Below are 27,359 nucleotides of genomic sequence, written 5' to 3'. Positions count from 1 at the left end.
ATATGTATATATATGTATATATATATATATATATATATATATATATATATATATATATATATATATATATATATATATATATATATAAATCTGCAGGAGAACCATTAAGTGGAATAGATTGCATAATTTTACTTTCTGCTGTATTATATTGGAATTTTTACACAGCAGAGTGTATCGTCATATTACAACCATTTTTGTAATGCCATATGTTTATTTTATTATAATATATATATATATATATATATATATATATATATATATATATATATATATATATATATATATATATATATATATATATATATATATATATATATATATACATCCTTATGTTTTTCCATAGCCCTTTTCTCAGACTTAAATTGATTTAGACATTCTTTAGCATATAATCTGATTCATATATACAGAGAAGAGCTGAGAGGGCTTTAAAAGCACTTTCTGTTCTGCAGAAATGATAATCATGATGTATTTAACCTTATTTGTCTCTCTGTGTCTTTTTCTGCAGAGGATAAGTTGTAGTTATCTGCTATGTACCATCCTTCTCTTCGTGGCCGTTCTGCTCGCAGTCACCGTGACGGGAACCATTCTTCTTATGAACCACTACCAGGCTCCCCCCATGTCGGATGGCCCGCCTCATATTAGCACCAATCAAGATGAAGCCAATGCTTTAGTGACAGTTGAGAGGGGTGATGGATCACGCATCAATATCTTCATCGACCCCAACTGCCCTGATTATAACAGTAACTTCCTGCGGCTGGAAGGTGTGCAGACATCTTTGCTGCACTCACTCACAGACCACGATACAGATCTCAAGTCTGTCAAAGGTCAGGATAGAGCACTATTGGTCAACTTGGCAGAGGAAGTTGCTAAGCTGTCTGCTCATGCAGGACAGCTGAAGATGGACTATGAGTCTCTCAGAAGAGGACAAAGCAACTTGGGACAGGACCTGAATTCACTGCAGACTGAACAGAGCAGACTTATACAGGTAATGGCATATGGCACACATATGCACAGCAGCTGTATATTCAGTTAAATATAACATGCATTTGGGTTGTTGAGATGGCATGTCAATATATATATATATATATATATATATATATATATATATATATACTATTACAGGAACTTTTCACCTTTTTTAATCACCCTTATGTATTTACTAGCTACTTTTAAATGCAGTGTGGTAAATTAACTTTTATCAAATAATTTAATCAATTAATATGTGGCCATAAAAGCTGCATGCATAATAATAATATATAGTATATTTCACTGTAATTTCTAGGGCTGCAACTAACGGACATTTTAATAATCATTTAGTTGGCCGATTATTTTTTCGATTAATCAGATTAAAACCCCTATTTTGTTGCTCCAAACTGGATCAAAAAAAAAAAAACAGGAGGAATCTAGTCAGAGAGGCAACCAAGAAGCTATCAGCAACTCTGAAGCAGTTGCAGGAATTTCTGACAAAGAGCGGTCATTGTGTGCATGTGCAACATTATCAAACATTTTCTACAAATGTGGCTTGTATGGGAGGGCTGCAAGAAAAAAAAAGCCACTCCTAAAGAAAGGCCACATGCAGTCACGGCTGAGCTTTGACAAAATGCAGTTTGAAGGTTCTAAAACTTAATTATCTGACCTCAACACCAAATAATATGTCTGGTGGAAATCCAATCCTGCTCACCTTCCAAATAACAGTAACATTCCTACAGTAAAGCATGGAGGTGGTGATTTCCTGTTACGGGGTTGTTTCTCTGCAGCAGGGACTAGAGGAATCGCTGCTGCCCTCTGCCCGATAGTTGTCAATGGGAAGAAGGTTTACTTTTTGAACACATATTTGTGAATTTCCTTGCATTCCCGTCAGATCCCAGACTTAAACAAGGTAAAACAAAAACTGTGTCCTTCTTCATTTCATGCTGCAAACCAACGCAATGTGGTTATTTTAAAGGGGGGGATTTTTTTCTACAACCACTGTAGTTTGTCACAACACTTTCCAAAAGTAACTACCCATTTGCTTTGTCTGGAAACTTTAGATATAGTAATATATATTTTAAATTAGTTATTTCTGAATAGCTCTTTTTCAAATATATTATAGGTGCAGTAACTTAGGTAGAAGCAATGGTGCATTATAAGACCGAAATCATGGTTACAATACAGACTCTACATGAGCAGAACTGAGCAGGTGTGATTTCAGCTCAGCAGTAGCTTTTGTCAAACCACTGAACATCTGGGAAATGGACAGAATCCATAATAAATGACGTTTCAGGAAGAATAATGCTGTGTTAACACTTATGTTTCCCTGAGTCTGAACCTCAGTTCAATTGCCACCCTGCTGGTCTGCTCTAATACTTTATGCTGTTTCAAACAATGGCTCATTTGCAAAATGCTTTTGTCATCAATGTGAGACCCATTGGAAGTTATTTACTACCATTACCAGTAATGGAGTAATGGAGATTAATCTTCATTGAAGTAGTCCTTGTGTATTAGATGTTTCAGTCAAAGTTTCAAGCCACAGAAGCTGCATGGTTATGTATACCATTGAAAGTTGCATTTACATTTAAAAATGAACTCTTACTTACCCTTGTGACATTCCAAACCCATAATAAGATATTTGCTCTCTGACCCTGCATTGACAGCAATTAAACTAACATATTTTAAAGCCCAGAAAGGTAGAAAGCATAATGTTAAAATAGTCACGGGTTGCCAGGAGATTAAGGGGAGTACGAAGAAGGCAGGTATTAATTTTTTTTTTTTGATAAATCCACTTAGTAGAATAAGGAAAATACAAGCACTTTAAACGAAATACAAACAGGACAAAGAAACTAAGGAATTATATAATAACATCGGGGATGGGGGTGAGCGCCCCGAAGGCTGGTGCAGGACAGGAATAGGATGGAGACAAGGAGAACCACAAGGGTTGATCAGGGAGTTCAGGGGGCCATAGCAGAGTAGGTAGTTCAGGGGGCAATGGCAGATCAGTGGACTCAGGTTGTCATGGCGGATCCTCTGTGGCCTTATCCGGCTCGGCCACCACAGCCATGGGAACCCCCCCAAAAAATTTCTGGGGAATCCTGGAGGGAGGGTGTCGCTTTGGAGGGCGGTGACTTGAGGATGCTTTCAAGCAACGGGCTCTAGATTATACTCTGAAGGAGCAGAATTCGCCAACAAAGGAGGCTCAGGAGACTAAGGAGGGCTGGAAGGGATCAATAGAGATGAAGGAGACTCAGGAGCCGAAAGAGAGTTTTCTGGAGCGGACTTAGACGAGAGGATAATAGTCGAGAACTCCTGAGGAAGCGCCAAATCCAGGAGCGCTGGTGCCTCATTTTCTGGGCTGAGGGCTGGAAGGGATCTGGAAGGCATGGCTGGAACGATGGGAGCAGGCTCATTGGAGCGGTATGTGGAGGGAGCTGGCTTGTGGTGAACTGGAGCGCCCACATGCTTCCGGACAGGATCAGGACGATTATATTCCACGTCAAAAAAGAAATCAGAGTCATTCAAATCAAGGATGTAATTTAAAAAGTCTGATACAGGTCTATAACAATCGACATGAGACAGAAATCTAAAAAAAAATTATCATTGTCCAGTCCCATCTGAAAAGTAAGCATTAAGCATATGATCGCTCCAGCTCGACAGATGATAAACGCTCAGGAACTCCTCCACATATCCTCTGCCACCATTCATGATAGCACCATGAGAGTACCATGATGTATGCATGTGATAAATGCATGTGCATTTGTCTGCTTGAAAACAAGCCGCAGCGAATGTTATGTCAGAACATTGGTTCTTGTATCCACAGGATTACAAGCATGCGCTCACAAAAGTTGCATTTATTTAACAAAAAAATAAATACAGTGAAACCCCTTAAAAACACAATATTGTGACATATTATTATAACTTTAAAAATATTTAAATTTTATTACAATGTTCAAATTTATTCCAATGATAGCAAATACATTTTTTCATAAATTTCTTTGATTTAATTTATTTTATCTATAGTGCATTGGTAAAGTAAATGGTAAAAGTATCAATAAATTACATTGCTGATGCTTACAAGATTTATGAGGAATACATGAAATGTATTTATTTTAAAGTTTATTTAAATTAACAGTTTAATACAGTATAACCAAGAACAGAAACATGGGGGGGGGAAGTTTACATATTGAGTGAATAAATATACTCCATCACGACAACTCCACATTCTGAGGCTGCTCTGATGCATTTTATTTACACAGAACCAAAGCTTCTAGGGGCAAAGCTGCTTATTATATTTGAGGTTTTCACTTTTATTTATTTAATTAATTAATTTAAACTCAGAGTGTTTGAATGTGTAAGACTCCTTTATTTGGTTTTAATGTCCACCATGTGACAGAGTGCCACTGATTGATTATTTGCAATTTAATTATTATCTGCGTGGTTCTTTAATGCTCCGGGGCATTTTATGAATATGTTGGCTTTCACACTAGCATCCTGTAACATATTGTACTTATGCTGCATTATGCACGGTTCTAGTGGTATATATATTGTCACATACAGTGTGTTATTGCCAGCTGAGGACAGAGAAAGCTGATATGAGGACATTGATACACTAGATGTCAACTGCTCTGTCACTTCTTTCTCTATAGACTACAGTTTCAGAGCTGGGGAACAGCAGATGTGGACTGTTTTCCAGTGTTAAGTGAATTACTAGATTAAAGCCTGACTTTAATCTGAATTATGAAGACTTCAGGTTTAGGATTAACACCATCTCTCTCAAACCACTAGTTACTGACAAGCTTCTACTTACCAAATCTGTCAAACAAAAACACATACACACACATAGACAAACACGCGGCGGGCAGGAGTGAAAGAGAGTGGTTTATCACAACCAAACACCTGTGTGACAGAGAAAGGCGTTAACAAAATCCCCCCTGAATAGAAAATAATCCTCCATTTTCTGATGACTTTTAGACAGCAGTGGTGACCTGTGTTTTTCTGTGTCTTCGGTTTCATTTTTTATTTTGGTTGAGCTTTGATACAGTTTAAATGAATAGTTGGATTTGTGAAATCTGGAAAGGAGCATAGAAAGCAACAATCAGCACAGGCTTGAACCACCACTGAATAGGGAAGAAAAAGAGGCAGAAGAGGGTGTGTGTTGTTACCGTATAAACCATGTAAAAATATGTCATCCCTACATTTATTAATTAAGGGCCTACCTATTATTTTCTCCCTTCGCATTAAAAATGAAACGCACTGTTCCCTGGTCACAGATTAAACCCAGTGCTATATTTAATTGGAATGCCAGTTTAATTGTTAGTTTGTGGTGAAAGCAGCTCTGATATTAACTGAGGTAAATCTACAGGTTAAACATGATAGCATTTTAGCACATATGCTCCATGAAGCAGCAGGATATGCACACACAGAAAGGATAGATCTCTCCCTCCCCCACAAATTTCATAGAGTGAATGGAATCACCCATGAAAGTGAAAAAATATTGTGGAGGAACGAATGGATTGAACTTTGTGTAAATCTATTTTAACTCTAGTAGCTTCAGTGACTATTCTGTTTACACTCTGCCAGTAAATAAAGAAATCCTGAACAGTCAATCATCTCAGTATTATAGTCCACTCATTGATAGAATCCCAGAAAAGCTTAAGCTAAAGGTTACCTACTATGAGCAGACACTCTTAGTTCACTCTTAGTTTTATTTTGTGTGTGTGTGTTATGTGCAAGTGTCTGTGGTGTCAAACCAACCATGATCTAAACAGTTCAGTGTGCTAATAGTCAACGGTCCTAAAGAACATCATTCAGTGTGGTACTGTGTATTAGTAATGGCCTTGTTTTGTTTACCTATCCCATGATATGAACTGACCTCATCATACAAATATTATGGCTTGTACGGCCCCTCACATACTAATAAACAGCTAATATGCTAGTCATTTGAAAATAAATGCCTTGTATTTATTTAATTTTTATTTTCAGAATTATTTGAAGAATATCATGGTTTTCACTGAAATATTAAGCTGTTTTCAACATTGATACAAAATTCAGCTTTGCCATCACAGGGATAAATTACATTTTAAAATATATGGCACCTGTAATAAAAAACAGTTGTTTTAAAATATTTAAATTATATGAATGCAGCCTTGGCAAGTAAAAGAGACCTCTTTCAAAAATAAAAAAATAAAAACCATACCTATCCCACACTCAGTGATAACATTGAATTCAATTCAAAATTTTGTTTAGTTTGTAATTATGCTAATTTCATATTTTATTTTATTTTTAAACTTTTGAAAAAAAAAATATATATATTTTTTTATTTTTTCTTCTCAGGAATAGAAAGTTCAAAAGAACAGCATTTATTTAAAACAGTAATCAGGTTGATTTAACCTGGTCACATTCCTTAAAAAAATCTGCCTAAAATATATGGAGAGAGGGAAAACTTTGTGTGAAATGAAGTATAGTTTCATAGTTTAAGTTCATAGCTCATCAGTAACAGTATGTATAGACAGTGTGTGTCCTGTTCAAATGTGTACATTTTCTTTAAAGATAAATTGTTGAGCTGCAGGTGAGGACAGGACACTCATTATGTTGAATGTGCCTCACAAACAATAAAACAAGCACAAGCTCATATGCTCACAGAAAAACATAGGGTTTTCTATCTAAAATGGGTCAGATCCCTTAAGTTTATGTGCGAAAGGCATATATGCATGTGTCAGAGTGTGTTTATTTCAACAGTCTTATTTCTATCTAGACAAGCAATAGCAGATTCAGCTCTATTCCTCAAGCAGAAAATAACACCGTAAATCTGGCACAAAGACCTTTACAGCTCTATTGCATGTCAAGCATTTGAGTTTAAATGACAGCCAGCCTTATGGAACCTGTCTCCCAGACTGATTTTGCCTTCTCATAGGCTACAAGGGATTTTTTTATTTTCACTGGACAATCAATGGTTCAAAGCTTTCTACACTATATGTCCAGGAAATAAACTTATAGAGTTCACATAGGTTAAAGCCATCAAACACAGATCTATACTTGGTACAAGAATTGTTCCCCTTCAGGGAACTCGTGATTCTTCAGAAAAGCTTTGGAAATGCCTTTGTGTGACCGTGTCCTGAAGCATGTGTGAAATCAGACCAATGGAATGGCTAGATGTCATGGCCACGGGTGGGGTGACATAGAGACCAGAAAGATTACAAGTTCATCTTTGCCAACTTTTACACTTCCAGTGATTACATGGAACATGTGCGTGTGTTCACACACAACCCGTAAAGGTCCAGAAAAGACACGTGATATCAGGATGTTACGTGTAATGTACGAGTCCAAAACGCTAGGCACGTTAACTTTCACTTAAACTGGCAAACGATTTCAGCTTTAGCAAGGAAAGTGAGCAAGTAACCAGTCCCTCCAGAAAAACGCGATTATGCGATCGCGTGATTTAATGCATAATCAGCCAAGGGCCACATATTTATGCGGGGGTCGCATTTTTTCAAATATGCCGCACTTTCGCCACATAAAATCCCGATTTCAGGAAGCAAAATATGCGGAGGTAGCATGATTTCATAATAATAATAATTTTCGTTGCAAAAAAGTCACATATATCTTAGCAGAAAGTTTAAAAATGTTGCGTTTACTTCACACAAGTAAATCACCATTATTTCCCAATGGGAACCTTATGAAGTGACGTAATTGCGCGATGTGAACATCATCTGTGAAGCCCGCAGTGAAACCAGGGTGAAAGATGCAATACATTCTTATCTGCCAACAAAAATAAGTGCAAAAGACCGCGTGAAGCAGTTACCCGGTGTGTTACATGACAGTGGGGGCAAATTATTTTGAGAGAGGGATGAGGATGGCGAATGATAGGCCAGTGTTAAAGGGGGGGGTGAAATGCTCGTTTTCACTCAATATCCTGTTAATCTTGAGTACCTATAGAGTAGTACTGCATCCTTCATAACTCCAAAAAGTCTTTATTTTTATTATATTTATAAGAGAAAGATAGTCTGTACCGATTTTTCCCGGAAAAACACGAGCGCCTAGAGGCGTGACGTGTGGGCGGAGCTAAAGAATCACGAGCGCCAGTAGGCTTTTGCGTTGAGAGCGTTTGGAAGCTGTGACACAGATCCAGAGGCTGAAATTTAACATCATCAGCAAAGGCGTCTCTATGTGGTATGTACTGAAACTGTATATATTTGCTTAGCGGTTTTGGAAAATGACTAAGTTCCACTTTATGTCGTCTTTTTTTTTTTTTTTTTTAAGCTGTACATGTGGAAAGTGCAGTTTGATGACAACATCGCATGTTGTTTACTTGATGTGCTTACACGCCGATAGCTAAGTTAACAACACAGAGATATTTGAAGCAGTTTTACTCACCGCATGTGGTTCCAACACACGATCGTGACCCTTTTTCGATGGGACTGCATTATCCTTAAGAAATAAACGATGTGCAATCCGAAATGCAGGGAACAAACAAAAACACTTGCACAACTCCGTTGATGCTCTGTAAAAATAAACTCCATCCACTGGTCCCTTAATGCTGTTTCTCTTTTGGTAATCTGTGCAGGGTTGTCTTGCTCTGTCAACCAAAAACACTTCTTTTGTGACTTTTCGCGACGCTCTCGCTCTGATCAGGCTGTGCTCAGCCTCTCAGTGCTCTGCTATACCGGAGCGCGCGTTCTTCCGGCAGAAGTGTCTTAGGACCCATATAAGGAAATTCCGCTCCATCTAACGTCACACAGAGCCATACTCGAAAAAAACTTTCCGAAACTTGTGACAAACCGGAAAAGTTTTTTTGGGAACAAAAATACTCCTTCAAACGTACAACTTAATTTTTGAAACTTTGTCCATGTTTAGCATGGGAATCCAACTCTTTAACAGTGTAAAAAACTCAGTATGCATGAAATAGCATTTCACCCCCCCTTTAAAGGCTACGCAATAGCTTTCATTTTCACAGTGGACTGTTGTAGTTTCATTCAGAAGTTGATGCACCTCTACAGTTGTAAGATTGTACTTTTTTGTTACAGAATAGTACCAAAACCTTACAGTTGTAAGTATATTAGTAGCATGTAAAATAATTTACGTTGCAATAAGAGATTGCACTTTGCAATTCCTGTAAAACAGCATTTGTATATTTGTGTGTATATTTTATTTGTATTAATTTTTACATAAGTAGTTGAATATTCCTTTTGTAAAGCTAGAGAACTTGTTTGACTCAATGTTTTGTAAGTTTGAGCCATGTGTTAATTGAGGTCTGAAATAAAACAGAATGAGAACTTAAATATTCTCTGATTTAGTATGCTTGCTTATCATAGGAAGTCATAATAAATAACTCATTAAAGGTAGTAGCCTAGTGAGAACAGGGTGTTTGGGGGGGGGGGTTCACAATTTTTTCTCTTTTTCATCAAACCGCAGTTTTTGCAAGTTCCCGCAATTTCATCGCATAAGATTGCAAAAAATATTCTGCATATTCCATCGCATTTTTTAAGAAAACCTGCCGCAAAATCAAGGATTTTTGCCCGCAACAATTACAAAAAAAATCCGCTTTTTTTCTGGAGGGACTGACTAACTGATCTCTGCTTCATTACAGTTTGCACAATTTTTATTTATATTTTTCGCGAACGCTGATCTGCCTTCAAAACACCTGGTAAAAGAGTTGCACGATAACGTGAGTCATCTCTACGATACACCTATTACAGCATTAGTTCTGGCTTTTGTTCACACAGAGAGCTCATTCCTGAACTGAACCTGGTTATGTTACTAGGTCCCCTACCCGGGATCAAACCCGGGACATGTTTGTGTTCACACTGAAGGCGAACCGGCAATGTTCCGGCAATTTTCCGCGTCCAACGTGCAGTGTGAAAGGGGCGTCTGAAATATCTGTTGTTTGCATGCAGCATGCAAGCATGCAGCAATTCAGTCGGTGTGTTCTAAACATTATATCTGTGAATACACATGACCGTTGTATTGTTTGTTTGGGAGAATAGCAGGGCTCCAAACAAAAAAAATTGAGTAAAGAGCAATTGGCTCCTATTAGAAAAAAATCTTAGGTGCCAAATGAATGCCACAGAATAAATGTGTTTTATGTTTTTTATGTATTTATTTCTTTAATTTTAACTTTTCAATCATACTGGCGTGTTTATATCTCATGTTTTCTTGACTATCAGCATTTTAATTCATCTCGTAGATGACCTGGGAATGAAGGTTCACTTAAAGTGGGCACTAAATGTCTTTTCCAACATGAAATACACATTGTTTATTACACAGAATCTGTACCAATATCATGGACCATAAGCATCACTTGGCCCCTGAGTATAGTTTAGGGTCCTCGTCAATGCATCCTGTAAATGTTGTCATGCACTCTTAAAAATAGTAAGGTGCCTCACTATGCCATAGAAGATTTTTTTTTATTTTTGTCTAAATGGTTTCATAAAGAACCTTTAACATTTGAAGACAATAACAGATTATAAAAAGGTCAGAAAGAGATGGTTCTTTAAAGAGCCTTTGATTGAATGGTTCTTCGTGGAACCAAAAATGGTTCTGTGAAGAACCTTTTAAGCACCTTTCTTTTTTAAGAGTGTATGTCTTTAACACTTTCAGTCTGTTTTTCTTAATTAGTAAAATGCAATTTTATAGGAGGAGTTGAATCATGTAGACAACAGGTTAACCCTCTGAGGCCTAGGGGGTTTTGGGGGCCTGAAGTTTTGACATGCCCTGACTTTTTTGCTTTTTTCAGTTGCTTCTAAACATATACATGGCTTAAGTCTGAAAACACTATTCAGTACAAACTGTGCTACAGTAATATGCAAATAGCATGTATGTACATGATTTTGTTTTTGAGAAGTAACATTTTCACTGAAGTCACTGAAATAAGGTCATAAAACACATACAGAATATTTGTTCACATGATTGTTGAGCCTGGAACTTGTAGCCTAGAATTTATGCTTCAAAATGATGTGAAAATCATCTTGTTTATTCACTCACAGAAAACAATAGATTGATTAACATTTTCTAAGACACTTTTTGTTTGTAAAGGGCATATGCGAGAAGGCATCAACTATCATGAATATCATTGTGATTTACACCTGAGAAGACAAAGGCCTGCATAATGAGATGCATAATGAGCCTTTCAGTCAGCTGTGTGACTGAGAGGCAGGAATTACAAGAAAGAATGTGAGGACAAAATAAAAAAAATATATATATGTTTATGCTTGTAGTTTATTTTGAATATATTTAATTAACCCACAAAATAATTTGAGATTCACTTGCAAGTGCAGCTAAACAGTTTATTAGGAACAATCAAAGCTGACTTTCAAAGCTGAATTTTTAGCATCATTACTCAAGCATATATATATATATATATATATATATATATATATATATATATATATATATATATATATATATATATATATATATATATATATATATACAACTTTGATGCGCATAGTCTCAATTCGCGAACATAACAAAATATGTGAATCCAAAACAATCAGGAAAAATGGCATTACATGCACATTTTTAAGTGATAACATGTAAATACATAGGCTTGGTTGACAGTGGCAACCTCAGCAAAAACTTCACTTGCATTTACATTTTTATGGTTGCAAATGCGACCATTTTAGTTGCCGTATGGAGCCCTGGGGAGCATGCACAGTCAACTCTCAAGGGGGCTGACTGTGTACATTGTGCTCCTGCTGCAAAAAAAACTCTTCTACTGCCGGGTGCACTTGAAGAGTATGCCCATGTTTGTGGTCCTTGTGGATCTAGACCAGCTGTAGCGGAGGCATGGCAGTGATTGAGATTGTGGTGATCACATATGGATCTACCCTTGCCCTTGCCCTTACTCTGCCTTCACCCCTGGATTTAGTGCCGTCTCTTTGGGTTGATAGCATTGGTAAAGAAGAGATTAATAGCATTGATAAAGAAAAGATTGAGGACTCGTCACCTCAATCTCTTGCATATGAGCAGACTGTATTTAGATAGCATGTTTATTTCTGCTCTCACCACATCGGGGCTCTCACACATGATTTATGTGTGGATTGTTTGTGAGCGGAGCATGCAAAGTCAGCTCTTGAGGGAGCTGGCTATGCTCATTCATAAGAGTCCAGATGTGTACTAGTCTGGAATGTTTAGCTCCCATTGGTATTTCTTCTTGAGGGTCTTTCTTCTTGAGGGAAGAAAGTCTTATGCAATATAGACAATGGCTCATATATTTTTAGGCAATGGAGCCTAATGCAATTTAATCTTAAGATACTAAGTACAAAAATAAAGGTATAGATGGGGAACAAAAAGTGATCACTGTCATTCCAGACCTGTCTTTAATTAAAGTCAGTAAGTATATAATAAGTTGTAGATCAACCACATGGATCTGACTCACAACACATTTGTTGCCTGCAGTTTTTTTTCTGGCCAGTTGCCTTTTTATCTTCTTCTGTCTGTGTAATAGTTCTTGTTTTTTGTATGTGTTGCAGCTGCTCTCCGAGAGCCAGATTAACATGGTGAAGGTTGTCAACTCTGTGAGTGATGCTCTAAATGCCATGGAGAAGGAAACTGGAGGTCTGAAGGCCAGGGTGAAGGCTGACCTGCAGAGAGCGCCAGTCAGAGGAGTTCGCCTTAAAGGCTGTGCTAATGGTAGGGGATATATCTCCTTCGTTTATGTTTGGGGTCTTACTTCTGTGTCCATTGTCCATTTGATCTACTATACAGTTTTTAAAAGTTTGGGGTTGATAAGATTTTTTTGACATCACCTCAGAATCACAAGCACTTTGGTCCCCCAAGCAGAGGTGCTCTGATCTTCCTCTCATTGTTAACTCATTAATTCTCAATCCAAAGAACATCAGACGCACATAACTATTGTCTTCTTTTTGTGCCCCACTGATATGAATTCTCATTAGACAAGACGCTGGAAGCTGAAGGAAAATGTCTGTGCTTAAATTTTGCTCTTGGGAGGCCTAATGTGTCTGAAAGCTTTTACTTTTAAGGCCCTGATGTCTTCGCTGGAGCCACAGGTGTGGCTGGTAATGAACCTCTGTGTGGAGCGGATACTTGTATGCAAGTGTGTGCCAGTGAAAGGGAGAGTATGTTCTGTAATCAGGGGAAAGGATCACTCTTTTGGGAACAGAGACCAGTAAACTGTGAAGCACCAGCTGCCTTGGAAAAACCTGTCTAACTTATAGTGATATGCCTTTGGTCATTAAATTAGCCTTGGAATAGTTTAGCTACTTAGCTATTTGATATCTTGTAAATATCTGTTGATCTAGTCTTTGAGGTTTGTGTTTGACTCTCTTTTTCTCTCCCTCACTCTCTTTCAAGGCTCTCGTCCACGGGACTGTAGTGATATATATGCTAGCGGTCAGAGAGAAGATGGCATCTACTCTGTTTTTCCCACTCATTACCCTGCCGGCTTTCAGGTCTACTGTGATATGAGCACAGACGGAGGTGGCTGGACGGTGAGTCACATTAACACATTAACACATGCACGTTAGTTTGTGTGAGTTTGTGGTACTATGCACCTTCTAAAGAGTGATTTATTGGTATTGTTGGTATCGCACCAATGTAAGGGTTTCATTTTAATTTAAACGTGCTTGAAATGGGGGAAAAGAAGAGAAGATTAGTGTGGTTCACTAATTTACACACATGGGGAAGAACGGTCTCCACAATGAAAAGATGTGATGTTGGATTGTCATGTTGATTGACAAGTAACCTGAATATTGAGGTAGGCATGTTCTTAATTTTTTAAGGTGGTTAGGACTTGGTGGTCATTGTACTGAGTTGGCAATTCAGTGATTTGAAGGAGCAGCAGATCCTCCCAAAAAAAGCACAAATAACCATTACCTCATATATACTTGCCAACACAAACCTAAAGAGATTTACCCCAAAATATAAATGCTGTCATCATTTGATGTTGTTCTAAACCTATATGACCTTTTTTTTTCTCTATACATTGAAAGTCAATGGGGGCCAGTGTTGTTTGGACCCCCGTGTTCTTCATCAGTCAGAATATCTTCATTCGTGTTCTGCAGGAGAATGACATACATATAGATTTTGAACAACATGAAGGCATGAAAATTATGAAAATTGTCACTATCCCTTTGAAAGATTGCAAAAGAAATAAAATCAGGTATGGAACGACATATGCGAGTAAATTACAGGAGTTTATTTTTTTGGTGTGAACTATCCATTTAACAAGGGGCAATGCATACCCAGATTTCCCAAACCAAAACAGATCATTATTTTATTTTTTTTATCCATCAAATTTCAAGCTGTCTGCTTTACTTCTCTCGATTTTAAATTAAATTTTAAAACCCAGATTGGTATCAAAGTCAAATGTGACTTTTGATATCATATAAAATTGTATGCATCTAATCTCTCCAACCATGTACTGTGGCACTAATCCACTGTCTTGTTTAGTAATGACATGTAGATATACTGCTGTCTTTATTGAGGTTCTTAACAACAAGAGTCTCAAAGTTATTGTCATATTTAGCTGCTTAAAATGATGAAAAGCGTTGTGAAAGCTCTTAGTGAGATTGATATGATGATAACGATATGATGATGCTGAGGGTCATTATTATGATTACTCTCGGTCTCCCAGCGTAGGATTGAATCCTGCTGAATACGGAGGCTGTCCTTTCCTGAACTTTTCCTCAGAGATCAATAACATCTGCATGCATGCAGTAGCACATTCTGAAGTTAATTGTCTATATTTAACTATGAACTCACAGAACGGCAGAATATTATGTTTTTTAAGGACGTGCGAATGTGAGAGAGAAACAATAGGAAAGACAGTTTCTTCAGTTGTGACAACAGCACAGATGGTTTCTCTGTGCCCCATTCCAGCAATCATTAAGTGTGCATGGGCATATTTAAGCGTACTGTATCAGTGACATCATAGAGGCTGTAGATACAATGAAAGAGATAGAAAGTTATTGAGAGGAAATGGCTTGAGGCGAAAGAGGGTGTATGCAGTCTGTCAGGCTATTAGTTCTTCACAACTGTCCTACTTTCTTTTGCTCAAGAGACTGTTGCAACTAGAAAAGAATACACCCACATTCATAGTGTGGGTGGGGTGGGGGTTGTACTGGTGTTGGTGTATATTGAGGAGAGACAATGAAATGAAATGAGCAAAAGAGGTGAAGAACAAGAAGAGTGAATGAAGAGATTCAGATACACTACCCTTTTTTGGGTAAAATAAATTAATACTTATATTAACCTAGGAGACATTAAATTGGAGCAACAGTGAACACATTAAAAAAGTTAACAGTTTAGTCATTTGTGGATTAATGCGTATTAGGGACATGAACCGTTTAAAATGATTCAGTTCGATTTGGTGAACTGGTTCAAAAAGATCTAGTTACATCGAATGATTCGTTCGCAAACCGGATATCACAAACTGCTTTGTTTTGAACTCTCTCTCACAACAGACACAGAACAGAAGACAATTCTGAATAAAGTCGTAGTTTTTGCTATTTCTGGACCAAAATGTATTTTCGATGCTTCAAAAAATTCTAACTGACCCTAAGATGTTACATGGACTACTCTGATGATGTCTTTCTTACCTTTCTGGACATGGACAGTATACCGTACACACAGCTCCAATGGAGGGACTGAGAGCTCTCGGAACAAATCTAAAATATCTTAAACTGTGTTCCAAAGATAAATGGAGGTCTTACGGGTTTGGAACAACACGAGGGTAAGTTATTAATGACATAATTTTGCTTTTTGGTTGAACTAACCCTTTAATAAGAGGCTTCTTTCAAACACATTAAAAAAATCTTACAGAACCTAAACTTTTTTCTTTTTTTTATGTTAACCAGTGGTCTCCAAACTCAGTCCTGGAGGGCCAGTGTCCTGGTAGAGTTCAGCTCCAACTTGCCTCAACACTCCTGCCTGGAAGTTTATAGTATACCTAGACCATGATTAGCTGGTTCAGATGTGTTTAATTTGGAGCTAAACTTTGCAGGACACCAGCCATCCAGGACAGAGTTTGGAGACCTCTGGATAATTCAGAATAAAATAATTTACAGTCGTTGTATCAGACTTTTGGACATCAGAGTTTATAGCCAATTTACGTATATGTGGTCTTAAGTGTCAGTTTTTCAAAATTTAGACTTATACATCATCTGAAAGATGTGTAAGTAAGCTATCCACGGAAGTATGTTTTATTAGGATTAGACAATATTTGGCCAAGATACAACTATTATATGTTCTAAAAAATCTAATACTGAGGAATTCGCCTTTGAAGTTGTCAAAACAAATTCTTAGGAATGCATATTACTAATCAAAAAATATATTTTTTTACATATTTGCAGTAGGAAATGTACAAAATATATTAAAGGAAAATGATCTCCGAAGTCCGCTACTCGATACGTAAATGATCGCTGCACTGCTGCAGACGCACTGCTCCTGGAACGCACTGACGGACCGCAACCGCGTGAACGCTGGAAGTCGTTAACATGGGTGCGTAAAATAATACGAAGCAGTTTGTGATGCATTTTGGAAACAGGAAACAGCCCCTGGTCTAATGCACCACCTGGCTTGAGAAACCCGTTCTAAAAGACTTACTTGTAGTCATTATTCTATTTGGGTAGCACATATATTCTGAATGCATTTGGGAGAATTCAAATGAGCCATTTTAATCTAGATTAATCTACAGTGGGATTAATCTAGATTTAAAAATTTGTATTATGCCCATCACTAATATATATAATATATATATATATATTTACTTATACAATCTTGGTAAGGTTTTAAATTCCTGCCACCAAGATGCTCCTCGGTCAGTCAAAGATTATGGAAAGTGAAACATAAATCTGAAGGGGTGGTCGGATTTATTGACGCACTTTAAAATATTAATTTGAAGCTTCTTTCTTTTCAGATTCTTACAGCTTTATCATAATAGGCTGTTTATTAACTTATTGGGAGAAAACCGGTAATTTCTATGTGAAATCGGACATTTGAGCTCTCCCATATAGTCAAAATGGCATGATCAATAACACCCTGTGAATATTCGACTGTTACATTGGTAGTCAAATCGGCTCCTCGAATCAAAGTATCGATTCGTTGACTATTCGGGGTCACCCCTAATATATATATATATATATATATATATATATATATATATATATATATATATATATATATATATATATATATAATGCTCAAGAAAGTAAGGCATTAGTTTCTGACATGGAAGTTGGCTTAAAAATATCGGTCTAAAGACATTAATTTCTTCAAATTGTCAACAACAGAAAAATGTGTATGCAATAATGTGGCAACTGAAACATTTTCCTAAAGTGCTCTTATAAAAACCTAGAAATTGAGATTAAAATAGATCACGTATGATCTAAAATGGCTTCTTCTTTTCTTTTTCTTTTTTCTTTTTTTCTCTGAACTCATAATGACCTTTTTTTTTTCGTTCTCGGCTTTCATTTACTGTAACTCTGAATACATCTTTTGTTTAGTTAACTGTGTGTATACAGAAATAAGCCGTAATTGCGGGCTTGATCTTCTGCTTTTGTTCCAGCACTATCATTTGTGATTTTCAGTACAAAAATGGGTCATCCTTTTTCACCGCTTTAAGCTTAAACAGCCATCCAAAACACACACCACCTTCCTATTACAGACTGCACATCCACAGTCACTACACACTGGGAATTTAGGACGAATCCCACCCACTCTATACCATTTTTTTGGACATCTAGTAATTGATTGCATGTATTCCGAAAGTCTGTCCAAGATGATGTAAGCTTACAGTGAAGTTTGCCACCGCTACAACAAATGGAAACTGAAATGGAATAATTTTTAGCCTGAGCCACTTTGAGCCTGTGCAGTGACCTACAGCTTTGCTTAATATCAGAATTAGTCCTCTCAGTCCTTTTGTTCTTTACTATGTATTTCCCTCGTCCCTTGGTTGCCTCTTGTTTTCATTTCAGCAGGGAGCATGACAGGGAAAAGAGAGAACACTTCTTTCTGCCAGACACTGTGAGCTCCTATAAATAGGAATGAGACTTTTTTCCTCAGCATTAATGCTAAACGGAGAGAGAGGAAAGGAGCAGAGATGCAGGGAGGGCATGCAGGTAAAAAAAAAAAAAAGTTTCTGCAACACTGATATTCTTTTTTGGGTAGAACCAAGCATAACATGGCCATGCACACACACACCTAAGGCATTGACAGATGTAAGAATAGAGGTGTCAGTCAAGAAATATGTTTAATATCTTCTCTTTTGACTTGGTCATACATTACAGGCTCATTCTTTCTATCACGTTCTTTATCCCTCTGTTTCTCTCATACACACATATTGCATAAGCACACACATCTATGCATTCATGCTTGCAAAAAAAAAACAAAAAAACAAACAAACTCACATGCATTATCACCTGTGATGGCAATATTCTGTATTCCATTCCTGACCCACGCTCTGCCACAGGATAATGTATTCCACTATTATTATTTTATCTGCTAAAAGGATACTAAAAATGAGCACTATATAAATCATTTATGGGAGCAGATCTATTAGAGTGCTACGTGATCTGGCATTATCAAATGGTGCTTTTATCAAAAGTACCCACAACTCCTCTCTGAAATATTAAAATAGCACTAAGACCTGAAATGTAAAAGTTTTAGATTGAAACTCAATTTGTGGACTCAATGGGGTAAGGTGGGGATGCACTTGGAATGCAACTTGTTTTTCTTCCCTCTTTGAAAAAAATATTGTATTGCTCATTCATGTTTCATTGCACAATTGTATATTTAAAAATGCCTGTTAAATAATTGCACAGAGCGAAGGCTGTGCCATAGGTTTGTAGCTGCAATAAGATAAAGTAAGCCTCTATTTTTGTCTGGAAAAGATTAGTTGCAGAATTGACCTTTTGGAAATGATCAACTTTAATGGTAGATATGTTTGTATGTGTAGTGTAAACTGTTTATTTTTTCATGTTTGGGAGTACACCCATAGAGATTCCCCTCCAAGAAATGGAATCAAGCAATGTATTTTACAATGAAATGTTCTACGTTAATATTAGTGAATGTATTAGGCACTATGAAAAAACTACAAACAGTAGTTCCTGTTATGCTTTTTATTTTTTCACTTTACTTTTAATTAGGTTTATTAATAATTTACAGCCATTTTAAATCTTGTTAAATATATAATATAGCCTACCTTTTTTCTTATAAAGCCATTTTGAAATCAGACATTGCATTACCATGTAAATGGCACATCAAAATCATGTTACAAAATGTTTTCAGTCATGAATTATAAAAAATTAGGTTTGTATCATGCACATTCAAGTCTATCTTCAAAAACGTGAGTGACAGTTAACAGGTCAATATGAACTTTTGTTTGTTAACTATTATTATTATTATTATTATTATTATTATTATTATTATTATTATTATTATTATTATTAATAATAATAATAATAATTTACGGCATTCATTAATCTGAATATATGTAGAAATTAACATAAGGATTCATTTAAAAATTTTAATTTGTTGTTTCATGTTCATTCCTGTTTATTTAAAAAAAATATTCTGAATAATTTTCACTATTTTTTGTGTCTTGTTTAATTTCAATTTAAAAATATAACCTACTATTTTTATTCATAGTCTAGTTAGTTCATGAAGCATCAGTTAAGGTTACCTTCTACAATTTTTACTGTTTACATTTAAAAATGTATTTGTATATGTAGAAATGACCATTAATCAAGGTCACTTTTTTATTACAATGTTAATGTATGCAACCTTATGGTAAAATGTTACTGAATCAGGTTACACCCTTACTCTCTCTCTCTCTCTATCTCTCTCTCTCTCTCTCTCTGACACACACACACACACACACACACACACACACACATTTTTGTGTCTTTCTGTGAGATATGTGTAGTAATGATGGGCAGTGACAGTCTCTAAATCTTCAGATTAAACATCAAACATGATTCTGCCTCTCCCAATTGATCACTCCATACGAATCCAGTAATTCCCCTGTCCAGAGCAGGAAAAGAAAGATGGTTAAGGAGAACAGAAGGAGAGAGAAAGAGTGATAAATTGTAAGAATCAGTGAGAGAGGAAAAAGAGGAACAGTCAAATAAAGGAGGAGAATGGGAACAATGAAAGAGGGGTGAGCAAGCTGAGAACAAAAGAGTGGCTTTTAAGACCCAGCATCATAAGTGTGCTGAAACTGCATATGTTCCCATCCCTGCTGGCTGAGTTCTTACACCTCCTTGCGAATGTGATCATGTCAGAGAAACATTAAGCTGTATCATTTCCTTGCCGCATTCATTTATTCTCCTTCTGTATCCGTCTGGATTTCTCTGTCTCTCGCCTTCATAGCATGAGTCGTTAGTGACGATGACTATTGCGATCCTGACTATAGCCAGACATCTGTTTTGAGTGTCTTGTAGACAAGGGATCCTGCCCTCATGATGTAATCAGCCTCACTGTCAATCACAGATTAAATACTGATTGTTGCATAGTGTAGAAAACCTGAAAGTTGATTTAAGGTTATCTGCTCATGTTTTCTTGTATTGAGGTCTCCACACAGTAATGGTATGTTATAGGGGATAATGTACAGTCAGGTGTCATCATCTCAAAATAAAGCCTGGCAGGGGGATCAGGGGGATTATATTGCAATAATGGCCAACTAATTACAAGACAGGGGCATCATGCTCTGTTGTTTTTAGTCCTGGCTCACTTTGTTGTATTTCAAACCTATCTGTCTTTTCATTTTAATTCTGCCTTTTCACGTTCAAATTTAAATTGCATTTTGCATCATATTTGTTGCCTTAACTCTAATTGTGGCCGCGAATTTGACAAAGTTGCATTATCATTTTTTTTTTTTTAATTGGTATAACTTTTTTGCAACAAGCATGCATTTTATATAAGCAATTTCACAGAGGTGTTTGTGCAAATTCTGGTTATCACATGTTAAAAGCAAATAATTTAGCATCCTTTTTTTTTTTTTTTTTTTAAATATGATATTTATATCGAATGCAATTAAATAATTGTAGCTTAAGTGTCCAAATGCTTTTTGGGGCCATTGTAGGTCATTTTCATGGCTATTTCTGCAGGCGCAGTTTTACACACAGGCTTGCCTGAGCTGCAGCCTAGGGGCCCCACATGTGCAGGGGCCTCTGATTGGCATCTATGCAACCAATAAATAAATTACTACTTAGAAAGAGTAGATATTTATTCATTGATCTAATCACTTGATTCTGCTCTCAAAATGCACCAGAAGTATGCATTTCAGTTTAAAATGAACAAAATTTCCTTTTACCTGCATGACCCCTAGACTAGAGGAACCAATGTCCACCCATCACAGTCTCACAAAATCCTGTGGGGACACTGGGAATGTAGGGAAAACACTGAAAGATTGGATGTGTGTGTGCCAGTTCACCTTACTAAATACATTTCTCCAGTAAAGAATAATGATTAAGGAGAGGCATCACACAATGAGCTGCCTAGGGGCCCCTAACCACTTTAATCCACCCCTGGGCTTCTGTTGTAGTCATTGTAGGATTAAACCAGTCAAATTTGGGGGGAGATCTTAAACAGCTGTCTGTTCCATTTCTTCAGCTGACACTGTCCTGGCAGATAAATACACATGCAGATGTTCGGAGACAGATGCATTGACTGTCTCATTGACAGATTAACAGACACATTGGTCTCTTAATGACCACTAGCCATCCAGGAGTATACTATTAAACCTCTATCACTTACATGCTTCTTGTGCATAGAGCTAGTGTTTGTCCTATAAATGGCAATAGCGATGTCTTGTGTTTCTCCGCTGTCACCCAAGGGTTCTTTGTCCCTTAAGTTCTCTGCAGTGAAGCTTTGTAAGACTCCAGTTCCAAGGGAGAGAAGCAACAGTGCTGAATATCTTTTATCTGTAATCCTGCTGGTGGTAGGCTGATGAAGGCTAGAGTCTGTAGAAATCAGTTTGTAATCCAGTGTTAGAGACATTGATTAATCAAAATGTCTTGTGCTGTCTTTACATCAGCCGTTTGCTCTTGATCTTGTGGTTAAAATCTATACACACTTTTTAGTGTGTGCATGAAGTTTCCCTCAAGTTCACACAGGTCTTCTAGCAGAGAAAAGATAGGTAATCTATAGTTCATTACATTGAGGATGATCTATTTACATTTGTCAATGAGAAAGTGGCCATATTTTGTATTAAATTTGAACAATGTATCATCTTGTTTAATAATTTAACCTTAAAGGGATAGTTTACCAAAACATAACATTTCTGTCATTAATTACCCTCATGTTGTTCCAAACCCGCAAGACCTCTTTTCATCTTTAGAACACAGATTAAGATATTTTTGATGGAATCCGAGAGCTTTCTGACCCTCCACAGACAGCTACAGAACTACAGTGTTTTTATTCTGCTATTCTTCTCTTCCACTTCTGTCTCTGCCACCATTCATGAGACTACCCCGACGCATATGTGTAATAATGCTGACGCAGGAGTTGGCATCCTGACATAGCATGCGCTGAGGTTTCCTTTCAATTAGGAAAGTATTTTCATAGTTTAATTCTTCGTAGTTCACTGACAAGCTAGGCGAAATCGAATGCGAATCATCTGCGATTATGAATGTGTTATTGTCTAGCTTGTCAGTGAACCATGGCTCTGTGTAGTGAATGCCACTCAGTCTGAAAGCAAGTGGAGATTTACTAATAATCACGGGACGGGCTTTACTGATGAGATGTACAGTACATGACAATCGCATTTGATTATTTGCACAGCCCTAACGTCACTGGTCAACACATTTGCATAATCCCCACCTGCTTGCGAAATGTGAACACTCAACAAACACTTCTGCCTGCTAGTTTACATCATGTCGAGAATATGTTGTGTTCCGCGATATCACAGCAATACAATTTGAACCTTTTGTTGTGTGTTCCTCATTTTACCGAGGACTGCTTCTCTAACCTTGGCTTTTATCTTCGGTGGCTTCCAATCTTCTTTATTTGGACTAACAAGTGTCTCCGAACCACAATCTGTAAGTACGATTGATACGTTATGTGTACATTCTCAATTGAGTGCTCAAAATATCTAGTTTATTTGTGCTAATATGTGATGTATACCTTGTGCAGCTTTAGCTTTCTAGGTAAACCGCAATATTACTGAAATAGTTTTGATAATTATCTGTAAACCCACTATTTCCTAAGAATGTGTCGGTAGACTGTCGTTCTAATTACTGTAATAATAAAGAATGGAGTGTAGCACACAGACTTTATAATCATTATGAAATTGCTATTTATTTTGCTGCATCGTCTAGCGAGTTAGACTGGTGCCCCTATGATGCAGCTGTTCTTGCGTTTTAATTAAAAGTTAAGACACAAAGTAAGTCTGTCACGATATTAGATTAGATTAGAACTGTTATTGTGGCCATACTAATTTACGATATCGATATGTCATGATATCTATAGAAACCTTGGGGGAAAAATATATCAGTCAAAAAAAAATTTTCTTTGTTTTAGTGAGTTTTTCTTTTTCACCCAATGAACATAAGGCTACTAATAAATGCAGAGCACAAGACTCTGGCTTTCTCCGTCTTCTTTGCAGCTCCTATGAAATAACAAGAGAGGAAATAGTTCAACAGTATGATTAATAAATATTAATGGTAACAATAAGATGTTGTTAACCTTAACGCATTAACTAACATGAATGAACAATGAGCAATACATTTATTACACAATTTATTCATCTTTTTTAATGTTAATAAAAATTGTTGTTCATTGTTCATGTTAGTTGTTCATTGTTCATGTTAGTACATAGTGCATTAATGTTAATAAACACAACTTGTGATTTTAATAATGCATTAGTAAATGCACTAAGTAATTAGTAAATGAACTAAGATTAACAAATGCTGTGGAAATATTGTCTATTATTATTTATGTTATTTATATATGTTAACTATGTTAATACTGAACATTACTGAAGAATGACCGCAGATGAGGCATCAAGTGCATGGCACTGCAACCAACTTAACATTTTACTGAGTTTAATGTAGAAATGTGGTCTCTCAGTTTTTCAAGATCAGTTTTAATCGCGTAACTGTTAATAGATGTGAACAAAGAAATAAAGTGTTACTACACACAGGCCATATTGACTGTAGGACAAAAAATAGGACGAGTAAAGAAAACAGGGTACTTATTAAAATAATCACCCTTTTCGTAAATATATGAACACAGAAAACAACTGTTAACAGGTTAATATAACGTTTCCCATTCTAGTAATCTAGTAAAATAATGGCAACTTACACTGATGAACATGGCTCTCCTCGGAGTATCTGTGAGTGCTGTGTCTTCTTCTTGTGTGACAGGTGTCAGCATTAAGGCAAAATACTGCCACCTGGGAGCTCAACAAGGTACTGGTTAATTTTAAATATTGCAGTTATCGCTAATACCGGTATATCCTCACATACTAAATTAACACGAGATCGATAATTGTTGCTTTGAATATCATGGTTATCGTCAATACTAATATGTCGCGACACCCCTAACAAGGAGCATCTTTTGTTTGTTGTTCTCCAGATATTACAGTAGTCATATTTTGATTTACAAACTATATAGTTCCATCAGTTAGTCACGTTTGCACTTTTTTGTTAAATGTTTACAGTTAAGCATCTTTACCTGTGGGCATGATTCACTTTTATAAGTGTTAAAAAAAGTTTCTATGTTATTATTTTAAAAGTTTGCATGAAATCAAAATTGAAAATTCTCATTTTTTAATTGAATACTGTAGTGTTTATTATAAATAATTGACCCCTGTATTTCATTATAAGTTAATCAAGAACGTTAACCTCAAAACGACTCAACATGACCAGTGCTGACGCAAGCCATGGGGGAGCACACCACCCCCTACAACTGGCATTCAGATCTGCCTCCATTTTGTTAGCAACGCCCCAACTTCTCATGATCCAATCAATTCTCGAAGGACGGAATCAAGTCCCATACTCTCATTTCAGATGCTGCTTCACTCAAATAGAAGTCATTGTAGAGAAAAAAAGACAATTGGTACTTCCGTTTCATGCTGACTTTAGGAATGGATTAGAGCACATTCTGTGGTATAAATGACATGTTTTTATGTTAGGGTTCCCCTCATGAATTCACATACCAGAAGCTAAATATGACGTTATTGAGGTCGCTTCAACCCGTGGACATCAACACGACTGCGGACTTGGCAACACAAATGCTAGCGCTTGCTAGCTTGCTCACAAACTCCTTTTTGTGCCAGTTACAACAGGCTTGGCCAGCTGACCAAGAGTAGAGTAGGCTTATGGAATGGAGGGGTTTGCAGACATTTCGCTCAGAACTGAATCAAACAAACCATTTTGAAATTATGGACAAATGACTCTATTCATAAATAAATATTCTGGGAAAATTACAATGTTTTCTGACCATAGACCTAAATCTGTTGTAGGGGACTCTAACACAGTATTAAGACACAAAACATATGCCCTGCTCTTTAACGATGTCTTTACTAACTTTCAGGGCTTTAAACGTGTAAGTTTCATTGTTGCAGGGTCTGAATGGTCTCAGATTTCTTAAAAAATATCTTAATTTGAATTTCAAAGATGAATGATAGTCTTATGGGTTTGGAACGACATGAGGGTGAGTAATTAAGGACAGACAGAATTTTTATTTTGGGGTGAACTATCCCTCGATGAACATCATTCACTCTGTAGCTGTGTGAAATGGAAGAAAGAAAGAAAAAAAAACCAAGAGAATAATTATTTAAACCAAATGTAATCATTTGAAATCCCAAGTCTTACTAATAAAAAATAAATATATAACTATAATATTTATAGTTTTAGTTTTTAAATCATGGCTTTACAAGTGAATGCAATATGCAACCTGGATTCACACAATTCAAGTGAGACTGATTTCTGGTCTAGAATTAACTGTGAAGATAAGTAACATAGACAGATGGTAGTGTAAGGAATTCATTTTAAATTCAATTCATTTTATTTATTATTATTATTATTATTATTATTTATTTTTTTATTAAAGACAGGTAAACCCTTATGATAAAAGTGAAGTGACATTCAGCCAAGTATTGTGACCCATACTCAGAATTTGTGCTCTGCATTTAACCCATCCGAAATGCACACACACAGAGCAGTGAACACACACACACACTGTGAGCACACACCCGGAGCAGTGGGCAGCCATTTATGCTGCGGCGCCCGGGGAGCAGTTGGGGGTTCAGTGCCTTGCTCAAGGACACCTAAGTCTTGGTATTGAAGGTGGAGAGAGAACTGTACATGCACTCCCCCCACCCACAATTCCGTCCAGCCCGAGACTAGAACTCACAACCCTTCGATTGGGAGTCCGACTCCATAACCATTAGGCCACGACTTCCCTAAATGAAATGAAAAATGAAATGAAAAATGAAATGAAAAATGAAAGGTTCTCTAAATTCTATCTATTTTATTGGTCACAGCTATTAATGAAAGTATAATTAATAAATAATAATTCACCTTACACAAATTATAATTTTAACCATGAAGTCATGACTTCTGAATTTTTAATGAATGGAATCAACTCAGAACTTTAAAAGCGCAGACTTCATTTTTCAGTTTTATTTTCTGAGGGATATAAAAGGAATAACCCAAGCCCTTCTTGAGCAAGGACTAATCGTTTTCACTGTTTTTCACATGCAAGAAAAAAAGGTATTGATTTCAAAAAGGCTCTGTACTGAAGAACCACACAGAACAGGCGCCACCACAGTGATGCCCTCAGCTGCCATAACCCTTCGGTGGTAACTTTAATTAAAAGAGAATCTTTAATTAGTGTAGTTGGCAGCGACTGACATTTTGGGTGCAGTTTGTCATTTGCAGTGAAATGGCACAGTCATGACACGAAGACCACAGGCTGAGATTCACAGATCACTGCACTGTTAGGGTTTCAGATCAATTACTGTAAACATCAGGGTGTGAAGAGGATAATAACACAGTGGGTATAGAAAAGAATCACCCACCTTTAGAAATAGTCAATTTATCACCCCCTTTAAAGATAGTCAATATAAATATATACTTTTTTTTTCTTTGCTGCCTGAAATGAGGACGGACACAATTTTTGTTATATCTAGCTGTATTTACTCTGTGCAACTTATATATCCAAGTGAAAGAAACTAAATCAGTTTTGTTGTATGCGTGGGGTCATTGTCATGTCGGAAGGTAAACCTTCTTTCCCATTGACAAATGGGGGAGGGTAGATTTTCCTCAAGAATTTGATGTTTGTTTTGCCCCATACATTTTCATACAAGCGCTCCATAACAGGACATCACCACCTCCATGCTTTACTGTGGGAATTCTGTAATTTGGAAGGTGAGCTGTATTAAATTTCCACCAGACATATTGCTTGGTGTTGAGGCCAAATAG

At 36.7% G+C, this 27,359-nt stretch overlaps 1 protein-coding gene across 1 annotated transcript in view; it reads left to right on the top strand.

Moving 5' to 3' along the window:
• Positions 1-27,359, top strand: part of LOC113075936 (fibrinogen C domain-containing protein 1-like) — a 73,924-nt gene that overhangs the window by 23,706 nt on the left and 22,859 nt on the right. The window contains exons 2-4 of the mRNA XM_026248590.1: positions 506-985; positions 12,444-12,603; positions 13,285-13,421. Of these exons, the coding sequence (XP_026104375.1) occupies positions 506-985; positions 12,444-12,603; positions 13,285-13,421 (777 nt within the window). The remainder of the gene's footprint in view (positions 1-505; positions 986-12,443; positions 12,604-13,284; positions 13,422-27,359) is intronic.

This window comes from Carassius auratus, chromosome 5 (genome assembly GCF_003368295.1).
Source record: "Carassius auratus strain Wakin chromosome 5, ASM336829v1, whole genome shotgun sequence".
Taxonomy (NCBI): Eukaryota; Metazoa; Chordata; class Actinopteri; order Cypriniformes; family Cyprinidae; genus Carassius; species Carassius auratus.
This window is presented reverse-complemented; position numbering and strand designations above follow the sequence as displayed.